At 38.9% G+C, this 17982-nt stretch overlaps 1 protein-coding gene across 1 annotated transcript in view; it reads right to left on the bottom strand.

Moving 5' to 3' along the window:
- The window catches only part of adgrl4 (adhesion G protein-coupled receptor L4), a 28443-nt gene extending 11999 nt beyond the window's left edge, over positions 1–16444 (bottom strand). Inside the window, exons 1-7 of the mRNA XM_041849224.1 lie at positions 16360–16444; positions 15686–15835; positions 11552–11701; positions 7616–7765; positions 7221–7291; positions 5087–5266; positions 4654–4837 (exon numbers count right to left, since the gene is read on the bottom strand). Coding sequence (XP_041705158.1) covers positions 4654–4837; positions 5087–5266; positions 7221–7291; positions 7616–7765; positions 11552–11701; positions 15686–15835; positions 16360–16405 — 931 coding nt within the window. The 5' untranslated portion in view covers positions 16406–16444. The remainder of the gene's footprint in view (positions 1–4653; positions 4838–5086; positions 5267–7220; positions 7292–7615; positions 7766–11551; positions 11702–15685; positions 15836–16359) is intronic.
- Positions 16445–17982: the final 1538 nt, after the last annotated feature.

Here is a 17982-nt window from a genome sequence, read left to right on the forward strand (position 1 = left end):
CTTGTCCGTCACTATGGCATGTCCCTTTGCGGAAAATCCAATTGCATATATTTGAATAAAATAACCCACCAATAGTAACTCTTGAACTGTTCAAGCTAGAGACACCAAACCAACTTTCACATGTTCAGGCTATCCTATCCTCTCAATTAATCAATCCTTCACAAGCTAGCATGCAAACCACATTTTCTTCAGAAAAGTACTTTTCTAGTTATTATTATTATTATTATTATTATTATTATTATTATTATTATTATTATTATTATTATTATTATTATTATTATATATACAGTACCACTCATTTGGACACACCTACTCATTCAAGGGTTTTTCTTTATTTTTACTATTTTCTACATTGTAGAACAATAGTGAAAACATCAAAACAATGAAATAACACATCTGGAATCATGTAGTAACCAAAAAAGTGTTAAACAAATAAAAAATATATTTTATATTTGAAATTCTTCAAATTGCCAACCTTTGCCTTGATGACAGCTTTGCACACTCTTGGCATTTTTTCAACCAGCTTCACTTGGAATGCTTTTCCAACAGTCTTGAAGGAGTTCCCACATATGCTTAGCACTTGTTGGCTGCTTTTCCTTCACTCTGCCATCCGACTCTTCCCAAACCATCTCAATTGGTCTGAGGTCGGGGGATTATGGAGGCCAGGTCATCTGATGCAGCACTCCATCACTCTCCTTCTTGGTAAAATAGCCCTTACACAGCCTGGAGGTGTGGTGGGTCATTGTCCTGTTGAAAACAAATGATAGTCCCACTATCCACTACCTCTGGGTCTTCCATTCCTGTGGTGGTCCTCATGAGAGGCAGTTTCATGATAGCGCTTCATGGTTATTGCGACTGCACTTGAAGAAATTTTCAAAGTTCATGAAATGTTCCGTATTGACTGAACGTCATGTCTTAAAGTAATAATTTCTCTTTGCTTATTTGAGCTGTTCTTGCCATAATACGGACTTGGTCTTTTACCTAAAAGGGTTATCATCTGTATACCTTGTCACAACATAACTGATTGGCTCAAATGCATTAAGAAGGAAATCAATTCCACAAATTAACTTTTAACAAGGCACACCTGTTAATTGAAATGCATTCCAGGTGACTACCTCATGAAGCTATTTGAGAGAATGCCAAGAGTGTGCAAAGCTGTCATCAAGGCAATGGGTGGCTATTTGAAGAATCTCAAATATAAAATATATTTTGATTTGTTTAACACTTTTTTGAATACTACATTATTCCATATGTGTTATTTCATAGTTTTGATATCTTCACTATTATTCTACAGTGTAAAACATAGCAAAAATACAGAAAATCCCTTGAATGAGTAGGTGTGTCCAAACTTTTGACTGGTAGTGTATATACAGTGGCGTGCGAAAGTATTCACCCCCCCTTGGCATTTTTCCTATTTTGTTGCCTTACAACCTGGAATTAAAATAGATTTTTGGGGGTTTGTATCATTTGATTTACACAACATGCCTACCACTTTGAAGATGCAAAATATTTTTTTTTGTAAAACAAACATGAAATAAGACAAAAAAAGAAAAGAAAACTTGAGCGTGCATAACTATTCACCCACCCAAAGTCAATACTTTGTAGAGCCACCTTTTGCAGCAATTACAGCTGCAAGTCTTGGGGTATTTTTGCCCATTCTTCAAGGCAAAACTGCTCCAGCTCCTTCAAGTTGGATGGGTTACACTGGTGTACAGCAATCTTTAAGTCATACCACATATTCTCAATTGGATTGAGGTCTGGGCTTTGACTAGGCCATTCCAAGACATTTCAATGTTTCCCCTTAAACCACTCGAGTGTTGCTTTAGCAGTATGCTTAGGGTCATTGTCCTGCTGGAAGGTGAACCTCCGACCCAGTCTCAAATCTCTGGAAGACTGAAACAGGTTTCCCTTAAGAATTTCCCTGTATTTAGCGCCATCCATCATTCCTTCAATTATGACCAGTTTTCCAGTCCCTGCCGATGAAAAACATCCCCACAGCATGATGCTGCCACCACCATGCTTCACTGTGGGGATGGTGTTCTCGGGGTGATGAGAGGTGTTGGGTTTGTGCCAGACATAGAGTTTTCCTTGATGGCCAAAAAGCTCAATTTTAGTCTCATTCTTCCATATGTTTGGGGAGTCTCCCACATGCCTTTTTGCGAACACCTAACGTGTTTGCTTCTTTTTTTCTTTAAGCAATGGCTTTTTTCTGGCCACTCTTCCGTAAAGCCCAGCTCTGTGGAGGATCTTCAAAGTTTCTGATATTTTTTTATAACCCAAACCTGACCTGTACTTCTCCACAATTTTGTCCCTGACCTGTTTGGAGAGCTCCTTGGTCTTCATGGTGCTGCTTGCTTGGTGGTGCCCCTTGCTTAGTGGTGTTGCAGACTCTGGGGCCTTTCAGAACAGATGTATATACAGTTGAAGTCGGAAGTTTACATACACTTAGGTTGGGGTCATTAAAACTCGTTCTTCAACCACTCCACACATTTCTTGTTAACAAACTATAGTTTTGGCAAGTCGGTTAGGACATCTACTTTGTGCATGACATAAGTAAATTTTCCAACAATTGTTTACAGACAGATTATTTCACTTGGGTCAGAAGTTTACATTTACTAAGTTGACTGTGCCGTTAAACAGCTTGGAAAATTCCATAAAAATATGTTTCGGCTTTAGAAGCTTCTGATAGGCTAATTGACATCATTTGAGTGAATTGGAGGTGTACCTGTATTTCAAGGCCTACCTTCAAACTCAGTGCCTCTTTGCTTGACTTTTATTTTATTATTTTATTTTAGCAGCTGCTCTTATCCAGAGCCCTCCATGGGAATCGAACCCACAACCCTGGCATTGCAAACGCCATGCTCTACCAACTGAGCTACACGGGACATCATGACATCATGGGAAAATCAAAAGAAATCAGCCAAGACCTCAGATTTTTTTTTGGGACCTCCACAAGTCTGATTCATTCTTGGGAGCAATTTCCAAACACCTGAAGGTACCACGTTCATCTGTACAAACAACAGTACACAAGTATAAACACCATGGGACCACGCAGCCGTCATACCACTCAGGAAGGAGACGCGTTCTGTCTCCTAGAGATGAACGTACTTTAGTGCAAATCAATCCCAGAACAACAGCAAAGGACCTTGTGAAGATGCTGGAGGAAACAGGTACAAAAGTATCTATATCCACAGTAAAACGAGTCCTATATCGACATAACCTAAAAGTCCGCTCAGCAAGGAAGAAGCCACTGCTCTAAAACCACCATAAAAAAGCCAGATTACGGTTTGCAACTGCACATGGGGACAAAGATTGTACTTTTTGGAGAAATGTCCTCTGGTATGATGAAAAGAAAATTGAACTGTTTGGCCATAATGACCATCGTTATGTTTGGAGGAAAAAGGGGGTGCCTTGCAAGCTGAGAAACACCATCCCAACCGTGAAGCATGGGGGTGGCAGCATCATGCTGTGGGGGTGCTTTGCTGCAGGAGGACTAGGGAACTTCACAAAATAGATGGCATCATTAGGAAGGAAAATGATGTGGATATATTGAAGCAACATCTCAAGACATCAGTCAGGAAGTTAATGCTTGGTCGCAAATGGGTCTTCCAAATGGACAATGACCCCAAGCATACTTCCAAAGTTGTGGCAAAATGGCTTAAGGACAACAAAGTCAAGGTATTGGAGTGGCCATCACAAAGCCCTGACCTCAATCCTATATAAAATGTGTGTGGCAGAACTGAAAAAGCATGTGCGAGCAAGGCCTACATACCTGACTCAGTTACACCAGCTCTGTCAGGAGGAATGGGCCAAAATTCACCCAACTTATTGTGGGGAGCTTGTGGAAGGCTACCCGAAATGTTTGACCCAAGTTAAACAATTTAAAGGCAATGCTACCAAATACTAATTGAGTGTATGTAAACTTCTGACCCACTGGGAATGTGATGAAAGAAATAAAAGCTGAAATAAATAATTCTCTCTACTATTATTCTGACATTTCCCATTCTTAAAATAAAGTGGTGATCCTAACTGACCTGGAATTTTTTACTAGGATTAAATGTCAGGAATTGTGAAAAACTGAGATTAAATGTATTTGGCTAAGGTGTATGTAAACTTCTGACTTCAACTGTATACTGAGATCATGTGACAGATCATGTGACACTTAGATTGTACACAGGTGGACTTTATTTAACTAATTATGTGACTTCTGAAGGCAATTGGTTGCACAAGATCTTATTTAGGGGCTTCATAGCAAAGGGGGTGAATACATATGCACGCACCACTTTTCTGTTATTTTTTTTTTTCATTAAACTTCACCATTTTGGACTATTTTGTGTATGTCCATTACATGAAATCCAAATAAAAATCAATTTAAATTACAGGTGTAATGCAACAAAATAGGAAGAACGCCAAGGGGGATGAATACTTTTGCAAGGCAATGTATATATATTTTTGACAAATTCTTAATAGAAATCTAATCTCTCAATGTTCATCTCAAAGTACACCAGATTGATGCATTTAGCTGTTTTTTATTACCCAACTAGGGTTCCCTCTTTGGCTTTGTCCTTAAGTCCTAGAAACGCCCCTGCTCTCGGCCGGCAACCGCTACCGGTGTGTCCGTGCTAAGAGACATGATTGTGGAATTCTTCTTACCCATTTCACTCTCTTTGATCTCAATCTCAGTAGTCGCTTTATATTTCCTGGCCAGTGTCAGGGTACTCTCCTCCACTGTGTGTAAGAGTTTGGTTATGGTGTAGTCCCGGTGCTCCTTTTTGATTCTGTTCCAGGCCACCAACTCATCCTTCTCAACCAAATTGTTCACCACATTTAAAAATGTCTGTGGAAAAGAAATGAAGGCAGTTTAACAAAAGCATTTATGAATATCAAGCAACAAGACAAATCATACTGTGTATTTTAATGGATTGAACAACCCTTTCTCTGTTTTAAATGTATATGCAGCAAAGTTTAAGCAGCCTTATAAATGATGACAGAAACCATATATATATATATATACCCTTAGGCCAAGAACATTTAGTATCCTACTTCTAAAAAGAGCAATAGCATTGCTAGTGGAAATAAGGATTACTCTGAGAATTGCTTTGGTCACGGCTGGTTTGACGGTTAGATTTTTCTCCCCAGAGCTCATCAGCGAGGCCGATTGAGAGAGGGCCTCCACATAGGAGATCACATCCACCGACGTCAGCTCTCCTGACGTCTGTTTTTCAATCTCCACCAGCAGGCTCTGAAGATCTGTAAGATTTCTGATCTACAAATGGTAGAGACAAGATTAAGTAAGCTCCAATGGATGCATCCTGTCCAAATAGGAGAAATAGGATAGTCCATTTAAAAATATCTACTAAATCTTAAAGCAAAGCAGACAATTAAACTAAGTTATTCCCACAACAATGTTTCAGACCTATGCACAGTTCTACACATGGATATTACCATATCTTCCAAAAAGGAGATCCTGATTGATGTACAGTGGGGGAAAAAAGTATTTAGTCAGCCACCAATTGTGCAAGTTCTCCCACTTAAAAAGATGAGAGAGGCCTGTAATTTTCATCATAGGTACACGTCAACTATGACAGACAAATTGAGATTTTTTTTCTCCAGAAAATCACATTGTAGGATTTTTTATGAATTTATTTGCAAATGATTGTGGAAAATAAGTATTTGGTCACCTACAAACAAGCAAGATTTCTGGCTCTCACAGACCTGTAACTTCTTCTTTAAGAGGCTCCTCTGTCCTCCACTCGTTACCTGTATTAATGGCACCTGTTTGAACTTGTTATCAGTATAAAAGACACCTGTCCACAACCTCAAACAGTCACACTCCAAACTCCACTATGGCCAAGACCAAAGAGCTGTCAAAGGACACCAGAAACAAAATTGAAGACCTGCACCAGGCTGGGAAGACTGAATCTGCAATAGGTACGCAGCTTGGTTTGAAGAAATCAACTGTGGGAGCAATTATTAGGAAATGGAAGACATACAAGACCACTGGTAATCTCCCTCGATCTGGGGCTCCACGCAAGATCTCACCCTGTGGGGTCAAAATGATCACAAGAACGGTGAGCAAAAATCCCAGAACCACACGGGGGGACCTAGTGAATGACCTGCAGAGAGCTGGGACCAAAGTAACAAAGCCTACCATCAGTAACACACTACGCCGCCAGGGACTCAGATCCTGCAGTGCAAGCCGTGTCCCCCTGCTTAAGCCAGTACATGTCCAGGCCCGTCTGAAGTTTGCTAGAGTGCATTTGGATGATCCAGAAGAGGATTGGGAGAATGTCATATGGTCAGATGAAACCAAAATATAACTTTTTGGTAAAAACTCAACTCGTCGTGTTTGGAGGACAAAGAATGCTGAGTTGCATCCAAAGAACACCATACCTACTGTGAAGCATGGGGGTGGAAACATCATGCTTTGGGGCTGTTTTTCTGCAAAGGGACCAGGACGACTGATCCGTGTAAAGGAAAGAATGAATGGGGCCATGTATCGTGAGATTTTGTGTGAAAACCTCCTTCCATCAGCAAGGGCATTGAAGATGAAACGTGGCTGGGTCTTTCAGCATGACAATGATCCTAAACACACCGCCCGGGCAACGAAGGAGTGGCTCCGTTAGAAGCATTTCAAGGTCCTGGAGTGGCCTAGCCAATCTCCAGATCTCAACCCCATAGAAAATCTTTGGAGGGAGTTGAAAGTCTGTGTTGCCCAGCGACAGCCCCAAAACATCACTGCTCTAGAGGAGATCTGCATGGAGGAATGGGCCAAAATACCAGCAACAGTGTATGAAAACCTTGTGAAGACTTACAGAAAATGTTTGACCTGTGTCATTGCCAACAAAGGGAATATAACAAAGTATTGAGAAACTTTTGTTATTGACCAAATACTTATTTTCCACCATAAATTGCAAATAAATTCATAAAAAATAATGCAATGTGATTTTCTGGATATTTTTTTCTCATTTTGTTTGTCATAGTTGACGTGTACCTATGATGAAAATTACAGGCCTCTCTCATCTTTTTAAGTTGGAGAACTTGCACAATTGTTGGCTGACTAAATACATTTTTTCCCCACTGTACCAATTAACACATGTACCAATTAAATATCTATATAGAAAATATATGTATGCCTTAACAGTGACTAACAGAGGGTGGTGTCCTCTTATATATTATAAGTGGTACTACCATCCTAGTTCATTTGTTAGAGTACTTACATATTCAAGTGTTCTGTTGACACTTTGTGTTATGCACACAACGTTGTCATGACAATTTTTCTTGGGATGCTCTGGAATACAACATATGGAATCATCATATTAATTTGACAGTAGGCTAGAGTAAACTCAAAACTGCTTGTTTGTTTAAGAATATCTACATTTTTACGACTATGATATCACCAGGACATACCAAAAGTGTTACATATTTAATTTTGAAAAGATAATTAAGATAACACTGCTCACAATATGTTTATAAGTTCTCAGCAAAGATTTTTATATAATATGGTAACCTCACATAATTTATATATTGTATCCTCCCATTTCCCTCAAACCTTTAGTTTCAAAACTTAGTGGGTGAATTGAAATTCCATGCAGATTTGATTCCAGATGCTTACCTTGACATATTATCCCATTCTCTGGATGAAACCGCTTAGTGCCTGAAGTAGAAATGTAATCTCTTTGGCAGGTGCAAAATAAAGATCCATTTGTGTTGTGGCAATGTGAGAATGGTCCACAGATTTGGCCGTTCTTGCATTCATCAATATCTGATAGTAAAAAGAATAACAGGGTATTTTTTTCTGAATGAAAGACATAAAATAGGTCTGATGAATGATAGATTCAAACTGAAAATAAATCTAGGATATCAGTTTCTTAAACATGTGTTGTAATGTTGAGAAAAAAACATATATATATATATATATATATATATATATATATATATATATATATATATATATAGGGTTTTTCATATATATATATATATATATATATATATATATATATATATATATATATATATATATATATACAGTGCATTTGGAAAGTATTCAGACCCCTTGACCTTTTCCAAATGTTGTTACGTTACAGCCTTATTCTAAAATGGATTAAATTGTTTTTTTTCTCTCATCAATCTAAACACAAAACCTCAGAATGACAAAGCAAAAACAGTTTTGAGAAATTTTTGCAAAAGTATTCAGACCCTTTGCTATTAGACTCGAAATTGAGCTCAGGTGCATCCTGTTTCCACTAATCATCCTTGAGATGTTTCTACAACATGATTGGAGTCCACATGTGATAAATTCAATTGATTGGACATGATTTGGAAAGGCACACACCTGTCTATATAAGGTCCCACAGTTGACAGTGCATGTCAGAGCAAAAACCAAGCCATGAGGTCGAAGGAATTGTCCGTAGAGCTCCGAGACAGGATTGTGTCGAGGCACAGATTTGGGGAAGGGTACCAAAAATGTCTGCAGCATTGAAAGTCCCCAAGAACACAGTGGCCTCCATCATTCTTAAATGAAGAAGTTTGGAACCACCAAGACTCGTCCTAGAGCTTGCAGCCCGGCCAAACTGCGCAATCGGGGGAGAAGGGCCTTGGTCAGGGAGGTGACCAAGAACCCGATGGTCACTCTGACAGAGCTCCAGAGTTCCTCTGTGGAGATGGGAGAACCTTCCAGAAGGACAACCATCTCTGCAGCACTTCACCAATCAGGCCTTTATGGTAGAGTGGCCAGACGGAAGCCACTCCTCATTTAAAAGGCACATGAAATCCCGCTTGGAGTTTGCCAAAAGGCCCCTTAAGACTCTCAGACCATGAGAAACAAGATTGTCTGGTCTGATGAAACCAATATTAAAATCTTTGGCCTGAATGCCAATGTGTCACGTCTGGAGGAAACCTGGCACCATCCCTACGGTGAAGCATGGTGGCAGCATCATGCTGTGGGGATGTTTTTCAGCGGCAGGGACTGGGAGACTAGTCAGGATCGAGGGTAAGATGAATGGAGCAAAGTACAGAGAGATCATTGATGAAAACCTGCTCCAGAGAGCTCAGGACCTCAGACTGGGGCGAAGGTTCACCTTCCAACAGGACAACCACACAGTCAAGAAAACGCAGGAGTGGTTTGTGACAAGTCTCTGCATGTCCTTGAGTGGCCCAGCCAGAGCCCGGACTTGAACCCGATCGAACATCTCTGGAGAGTCGTGAAAATAGCTGTGCAACAATGCTCCCCACCCAACCTGACAGAGAGGATCTGCAGAGAAGAATGGGAGAAACTCCCCAAATACAGGTGTGCCAAGCTTGTAGCGTCATACCCAAGAAGACTCGAGGCTGTAATCGCTGCCAAAGGTGCTTCAACAAAGTACTGAGTAAAGGGTCTGAATACTTATGTAAATGTGATATATCAGTATATATATATTTTTTTGATTGCAAAACTTTCTAAAAAAACTGTTTTTGCTTTGTCATTATGGGGTATTGTGTGGAGGAGATTGATGAGGGTAAAAAACGATTTAATCCATTTTAGAATAAGGCTGTAACGTAACAAAATGTGGAAAAAGTCAAGGGGTTTGAATACTTTCCGAATGCGCTATATATATAGTACCAGTCAAAAGTTTGGACACACCTACTCATTCAAGGATTTTTCTTTATTTTTACTATTTTCTACATTGTAGCTGGTTGAGACAATGCCAAGAGTGTGCAAAGCTGTCATCAAGGCAAAGGGTGGCTACTTTGAAGAATATAAAATATAAAATATATTTTGATTTGTTTTTTTGGTTACTACATGATTCCAAATGTAATATTTCATAGTTTTGATGTCTTCACTATTATTCTACAATGTAGAAAATAGTCAAAATAAAGAAAAACCATTGGATGAGTAGGTTTGTCCAATCTTTTGACTGGTACTATATACAGTGGGGGAAAAAAGTATTTAGTCAGCCACCAATTGTGCAAGTTCTCCCACTTAAAAATATGAGAGAGGCCTGTAATTTTCATCATAGGTACACGTCAACTATGACAGACAAATTGAGAAAAAACTATCCAGAAAATCACATTGTAGGATTTTTAATGAATTTATTTGCAAATTATGGTGGAAAATAAGTATTTGGTCACCTACAAACAAGCAAGATTTCTGGCTCTCACAGACCTGTAACTTCTTCTTTAAGAGGCTCCTCTGTCCTCCACTCGTTACCTGTATTAATGGCACCTGTTGAACTTGTTATCAGTATAAAAGACACCTGTCCACAACCTCAAACAGTCACACTCCAAACTCCACTATGGCCAAGACCAAAGAGCTGTCAAAGGACACCAGAAACAAAATTGTAGACCTGCACCAGGCTGGGAAGACTGAATATGCAATAGGTAAGCAGCTTGGTTTGAAGAAATCAACTGTGGGAGCAATTATTAGGAAATGGAAGACATACAAGACCACTGATAATCTCCCTCGATCTGGGGCTCCACGCAAGATCTCACCCCGTGGGGTCAAAATGATCACAAGAACTGTGAGCAAAAATCCCAGAACCACACGGGGGGACCTAGTGAATGGCCTGCAGAGAGCTGGGACCAAAGTAACAAAGCCTACCATCAGTAACACACTACGCCGCCAGGGACTCAAATCCTGCAGTGCCAGACGTGTCCCCCTGCTTAAGCCAGTACATGTCCAGGCACGTCTGAAGTTTGCATTTGGATGATCCAGAAGAGGATTGGGAGAATGTCATATGGTCAGATGAAACCAAAATATAACTTTTTGGTAAAAACTCAACTTGTCGTGTTTGGAGGACAAAGAATGCTGAGTTGCATCCAAAGAACACCATACATACTGTGAGGCATGGGGGTTGAAACATCATGCTTTGGGGCTGTTTTCTGCAAAGGGACCAGGACGACTGATCCGTGTAAAGGAATGAATGAATGGGGCCATGTATCGTGAGATTTTGAGTGAAAACCTCCTTCCATCAGTAAGGGCATTGAAGATGAAACGTGGCTGGGTCTTTCAGCATGACAATGATCCCAAACACACCGCCCCGGCAACGAAGGAGTGGCTTCGTAAGAAGCATTTCAAGGTCCTGGAGTGGCCTAGCCAGTCTCCAGATCTCAACCCCAGAGAAAATCTTTGGAGGGAGTTGAAAGTCCGTGTTGCCCAGCGACAGCCCCAAAACATCACTGCTCTAGAGGAGATCTGCATGGAGGAATGGGCCAAAATAACATCAACAAGTGTGTGAAAACCTTGTGAAGACTTACAGAAAACGTCTGACCTGTGTCATTGCCAACAAAGGGTATATAACAAAGTATTGAGAAACTTTTGTTATTGACCAAATACTTATTTTGCACCATAATTTGCAAATAAATTCATAAAAAATCCTACAATGTGAGTTTCTGGATATTTTTTCTCATTTTGTCTGTCATAGTTGACGTGTACCTATGATGAAAATTACAGGCCTCTCTCAATCTTTTTAAGTGGGAGAACATGCACAATTGGTGGCTGACTAAATACTTTTTTCCCCCACTGTATATATATATATATATATATATATATATACATATATATATATAATACCAGTGCATTCTGTCCCATCATTTGGTTGAAATTCCTTCAGGCCGGTTGAAGTGTATCCTGGGGCACAGGTGCAGTAGTAGCTGCCCTCTGTATTGGTACAGTTGCTGTTGTTTCCACAGATATTAGTGACATTTTGGCATTCATTGTCATCTGTTATGATGGAAGGACACAGAAACAAAATAAAATTAATATATGCTGTGTACACAGATTAGCAGGTGTTATGGCGGGTGCAGCGGAATGTTTATGTTCCTAGTTCCTATCAATCAATGTAGTAAATGTCAACAAGCACACAATAATACAGCAGTAGATATATTTATGTGACCAATGTTCAATGACTATGTACACAGGGCAGCAGTCCCTACGGTGCAGGGTAGAGTACCCGGTAGTAGCCGGCTAGTGATTGTGACTGAGGGGCAGAGTAGGGTACTGGGCAGAGGGCAGGGTGGTGGCTGTTTAACAGTCTGATGGCCTGGGGATAGGAGCTATTTATCAGTATCAACTGTATCAACAAGGGGTTATTATTCTGACATTATTTAGACAAGTAATAGTCAAATTTACAATGAATGTTACTACGACCCCATACAAGTTAACTACAATGATATAGCTTGTTGTGCACACAGTTGATACTGGTTGTGACTGGTTTGTAAGTACTGGCAATCATCAGATATTCACCATGCCAATTCACATCAAAACACACCTGCATGAGATATTCACATTGTTTATTGGAAGTGACACAATAAGACTTTCAATTGTTTTGTTCATCTGTCTAGATATGATGAATATACTGGTCTTCCTCCCCACTGTACCTTGTGTACAAAGCCTGTCCGGGAAGGGATATCCTTAGCTCTGAGAAAGGGAGGTGACAATATTCAGGAGGAAATATGACCATAACATTCCAGACCTCTGAACCGCCATTGTTAACACAAACACTGTGTAGGAAAGGGTTTCATAATGAAAATGACTGGCTTCCATTTTCTCTGAGTAGCCTATGGGTAGCTCAATAGGATTTCACAGTACAATGTAAGCAAAATTAATATGCATTAGGGATATGAACAAAAATATGTACTCAAGTTGACTGTCTTAAAGGATAGTTCCCCACTGGGCAAAAACTGGTTGAATCATTGTTGTTTCCACATCATTTCAACCCCAAAAATCTATGTGATGACGTTGAACCAGCATGGAAAACCAATTAGATTTGTAAAAAGTCATCAACGTAAGCGCATTTAGTCTTTTTTTACCCAACTTTTAACCTAAATCCAATGACATGGTGAAATGTTTTGTTGATTTCACGTTGCCAACTCAACCAAATGTAAATAAAAAAAGTATACTTTGAACTGTCTCCCTATATCCATTCTCTAGAATAAAATAAATGGGGTCTGTTTTAGGGAATCTAAGAACATTTCATTGGTGGAGCTTCTTACCTGGTTTAATCATGTGCAAAAATTACAATGTACCTTAAAATTATGGACTATCTTTAAATTTAGAGTAGAAATAGTTTATTTAATGGAGCCATCAATTCTACACTATATTAATGTAGTGACATATTGTTCAAAATTATACTATTTTTTTTTTCAAAACACATGTTTGTACTGTATTTCCGTGTAGAAGCCATTTACTGTATATTTATATTACCACAGTTTAATTTACATTGGGCCCTTGAAGTATGTAAACCCCCATGATTATGATCAGATCAGGAAATATGAACGTTTCCAGGAATACTAAGCACAAGTGTCCCACAAACCTAACAACTGCAACAATGTTGGCTGACAGACGAACTTGAGCAATAAAACAATTTGACCACTTTCAACAGGAGCAAGAATTTTTCACATTTCAGTATTTTCATTATGATAAACACACTTTCAGGGTTTACAATTTCAATAGGGTAGATAGGTTGGGAAAAACCCCACTAGGAATGATTAATGATTGAACCAGGTTTACAATAACTGTGCTAGTTGCCTGAGAGGATGGTGCCCTTATGGTGTTAGCTACACACCCAGTGAAAATACATTAGGACATGAATTAAATCAAAAGGGGTTATTTTAATTAGAACAACACTTGCCATACATGTATTCCCATGGTAGAAATGGTCAGATTGAGAATTGAGAAGGGAGAAGAAAAGTATATCAACAAACTTAGCTGTTTTTGTGGCCCAAAAGAATTCTAGACATGTTAGTAAAGCAAGTTAGCTAGCAAATAATAATGTACTCGGCAGTGAACACAGATTTTTAACTGTGTCACTAAAAAAAGCTGTGTCACTAATTCCTTATAATGTACTTTGTATTTTTATGCTGCATTTTGTGTATCAAGGCTTCCTTGTAAAAGAGACATCGGTCTCAATGGGACTTCCCTGAATAAATTAAGGTTTAATAACATGTTGTTAGTGTAACGAACTAGTTGGCCAGTTTGTTTAGCTCCAATATTGACTTAGCTTTATTACATACACTGAGTGTACAAAACAGGAACACCGCTTCTTTCCATGACATAGACTGACCTATGATCCCTTATTGATGTAACCTGTTAAATCCACTTCAATCAGTGTAGATGAAGGGAAGGAGACAGGTTAAAGAAGGATTTTTAAGCCTTGAGGCAATTGAGACATGGATTAGGTATGTGTGCTGTTGATGGTGAACGGGCAACACAAAAGATTAAAGTGCCTTTGAATGGGGTATGGTAGTAGGTGCCAGGCACACCGGTTTGAGTATGTCAAGAACTGCAGCGCTGCTGGGTATTTCACGCTCAACAGTTTCCTGTGTGTATCAAGAATGGTGTACGGTCAACATGGGCCAGCATCCCTGTGGAACGCTTTCGACACCTTGTAGTCCATGCCCCAACGAATTGAGGCTGTTTTGAGGGCAAAAGGGGGTGCAACTCAATATTAGGAAGGTGTTCCTAATGTTTTGTGCACTCAGTGTATATTTCCAATTAGATTTGGGTAACTTCCAGTCCACATGGACAGATGAACCCTGGGTTCAATTCAATTGAACCTGCATTGCTGTACTTACGCAAATTAAATCACAGATTGGTTTTGGCTCATTGGTTTTGGGTAAATGTTCAATTACCACCAAGTGGACTCCTCTCACAGGTACCGTAGATTCTTCCAATTTAAAAAATAGCAAGTGTTCTCAGGCAGTAATTTGTAAACAAAGACAGTGTGTAAATTAAATTCCTGCCCCAACATTGTAAAACAGGACAGAGAAAGTGTTTATTTTTTTGTCGGACTGCAGACCTGATGATGGTACGCCTGCTGTTGAAAGATATAAGACAAATGGGTACCACTAGCGGACAGTTTTCCCAATATGTGAAGGAGTACATACATGTGTGCAGTAAGGATCCAAGTACCATCAGCTGATTATGATTAAAGTTTACACATACTGTCAAAAGGTAGTAAAATGTTGGAGTGAAAATTACTCTGAGTGTTTTTCACACTTTACACAAGTGTAGATTGAATGCAACAATAACCAGTGTTGGCCATGAACATTTTCATCTATTAACAGAGTTAGTAAAACTATGTGAGTGTTAAAAGCTAATACTTCTCGTGTTGGTGTTAAATATGTGTTGATAAAATGTTTCAATGGTTATCTCATTTAATAATATATATGCTTGAATAATATAACTTCTAAATGCCAAATGAGCTTAGTACAACCGTCATATCCCAATCATAACTCAATATAACTTTTCCATTGTTAAATGGTGTCCATTTGAGTCTTTGTAAACAAAGAATAGCCTCAACATACAGTATGTAAAATCATGTTGATCATATGGACTATCAGTCCTTGCATCCATAGCATAATCTATTAATTTTTATTAAATTCCTACATCGCTCAGCTTTACAGCCAACCAGGTGGCTGCTGTTTGACTAAAACACAAATTAAGGTTTGTGCCTTTAGCCGCAGATGTCATCATGCACAGACCAGTAATAAACACCCTTTTAACCCTGAATGAATGCAAATATAAGCACCCAATATTGCCTACAATAGTGCCTATTTTTTTTCCATTTATTTGGGGGTTGAGGCATTAAACTACCTTTCAGGTCTACAAACCTGAGTATAATGTCACTTTAAGTGCTATGTATTCGAGAGGCCTACATAACCTTGTTCTGTATAGGTTTGTAAAAAATCTAGAACTTATATTTACCATTACAAAAGGTGGTCCCATCACCAGTATATCCACGGTTGCAATAGCAGGCATTATTGGATCCATTCAGGGCTTTACACGAGGCAAGTCGATGGCATGTATCACAAATGTCAGAAAATCTGCATGGGTCCATAACACTGGAAAGCCATGCTATGAGATAAAAAGTGAATACATTTGCTTTGTGAGTTGAATAAAATATGTGAAACAAATGTACTACCAGATCAGCATTAACTGATCAATATGGAAGGAACAATGGTACCATGAACTATGGTATGTATTGAATGTTGCATACAATCATATTATGCTATTATGACTAAGAATGTTGACATTTTCAGCAAATGGTCATATAATAACAGAAATACAAAAATCACATGTAGGCCTACTCTATATCACAACATAAATAAACTACTCAGAGGTAATGTTAGACTAGTATTGAAATGGACTCGCACAACTTCAAAGTTCCTAATTATATCTATGCCACTATGGTCACTGAAGTCCAGGAGACCTGGAGTTTGGGATAAAAAATATCCTGCCATGCATCCTGAGTATTTTCTCTGGTAAATCGCACATACACATAACGGAAATAGCAAAGAACATATGTGTATTTGCACCATGTTCAAGGGATCTGCTATGCTACAGTACATATTATATGACAGAAGAACAGATAGACTTACCTGCTAAAAGTACAAGTTTCATCTGGGACTTGAGCAAAGACTCCATACTTGTGTTGGGACAGAAATACTTTTAGCTGAAACTCTGTGGCTGGTGACGTGGTCCATTTCCTTGCATCAGTTTTCCTGTTTCCCTAAACCTGACCCTTCCTGTCCTGATCTTTAATCAGCTTTCACAAACATTCAACTGGGGACACGCCACCATCCCATGACAATGGAGTCTAATCAACAGCATAAGAGAATGCTTACAACCCAGTATAGTTTGGCTTCCTAATTAAAGTTATTGTAGCTTTAGTATAGAGTATACATTCTTACAATTAATGATTTGCAATTTGGTGGCTTTTTCTTTCAACTCCATCTCAATACTAAGTGTTCTTTAAGCAGTAATGTTATTGCGCCTCTGGGGTGGCCATTTTACAAAACCACAAGGACATTGTTCCCAACAGAAACACACACTGTGTGAACTAGCTGAACAACATTGACTTCAGTGAAGGACAACACCCTCTCTTTCTAGGACACTGTACAAAAATGAACACATTCCAGAGATGGCTTCCTACAGATGTAACACTGATTACAATGCACTCGACTAACTTGCATCAATATTTACACATCTTTTCATACATTTTAATTTGATGATCTCCAGACTAGCACTCAAGAGGAATTTAATTAAGGAATATGAATATCTTATACTGTAAATGTTTTAATATAGAAAACAAAAGTAATGGTTTCCTGGATGCTATTAATTCACTCTTCATCTCTTTGATACATTCCCAGTGGTGGACCATTTCACTGGCTGAGTTGCATGGAGAGTCAAATTGGCCAAGTTGGACTGATTCATTGTATTATATTCCCATCACATTATCAGTTAATTTACATGCATGTAGAATTACATTTTGACTTTTGGGGTATAGGGTCTTCCAAACAAATTTTGTGGAAAATGTAAGTAACGTACCCTACACTTTAGCCTGCTAAATGCTGATATACAATTAATGTTGGCAATTTTTTTGGGAAAATGCTCAGAAAGATTGAAAAAACAAACAAAACACACTGCTGCAAGTCCAAAATTAAAAGGATTATGGGTAACATTTTATATGATGGACAAGGTATGACAGCAATCCATGCTTTGGTTTAGTTTCCCTGGCACTGTTTCCAAATGCTTTTATAATTTGTGGCACAACTCCCATGCAAGTCATGGTACTTATATTAGTATTTTTTGCGCATCATGTCCAAATTATCAATAAGTGACTTTGTTGAGATACACAATCAATTGTAGATACTTCAGGATGATTTGGACATGCTGCGCAAAAAAATACTAATAGTATAGGTACCATAACTTGCATGGGATTTGTGACACAAATGCAAAAACATTCGCATTTGCAAACAGTGCCAGGGAAACAAAACCAAAGCATGGATTACTGCCATACCTTGTCCATAGACTGTTTTCAGGGTAAGGAAACCAATATGTCATTTTGTAATTTGGGTGAACTATCCCTTTAAGGCCTGGGAGGGTGTGGTATATGGCCAATATACCACGGCTAAGGGTTGTTCTTATGCATGAAGCGAAGCGGAGTGCCTGGATACAGCCATTAGCTGTGATATATTACCCATACCACACACCCCCAAGGT

Source organism: Coregonus clupeaformis, chromosome 26, assembly GCF_020615455.1.
Source record: "Coregonus clupeaformis isolate EN_2021a chromosome 26, ASM2061545v1, whole genome shotgun sequence".
In the NCBI taxonomy this organism is placed as follows: domain Eukaryota; kingdom Metazoa; phylum Chordata; class Actinopteri; order Salmoniformes; family Salmonidae; genus Coregonus; species Coregonus clupeaformis.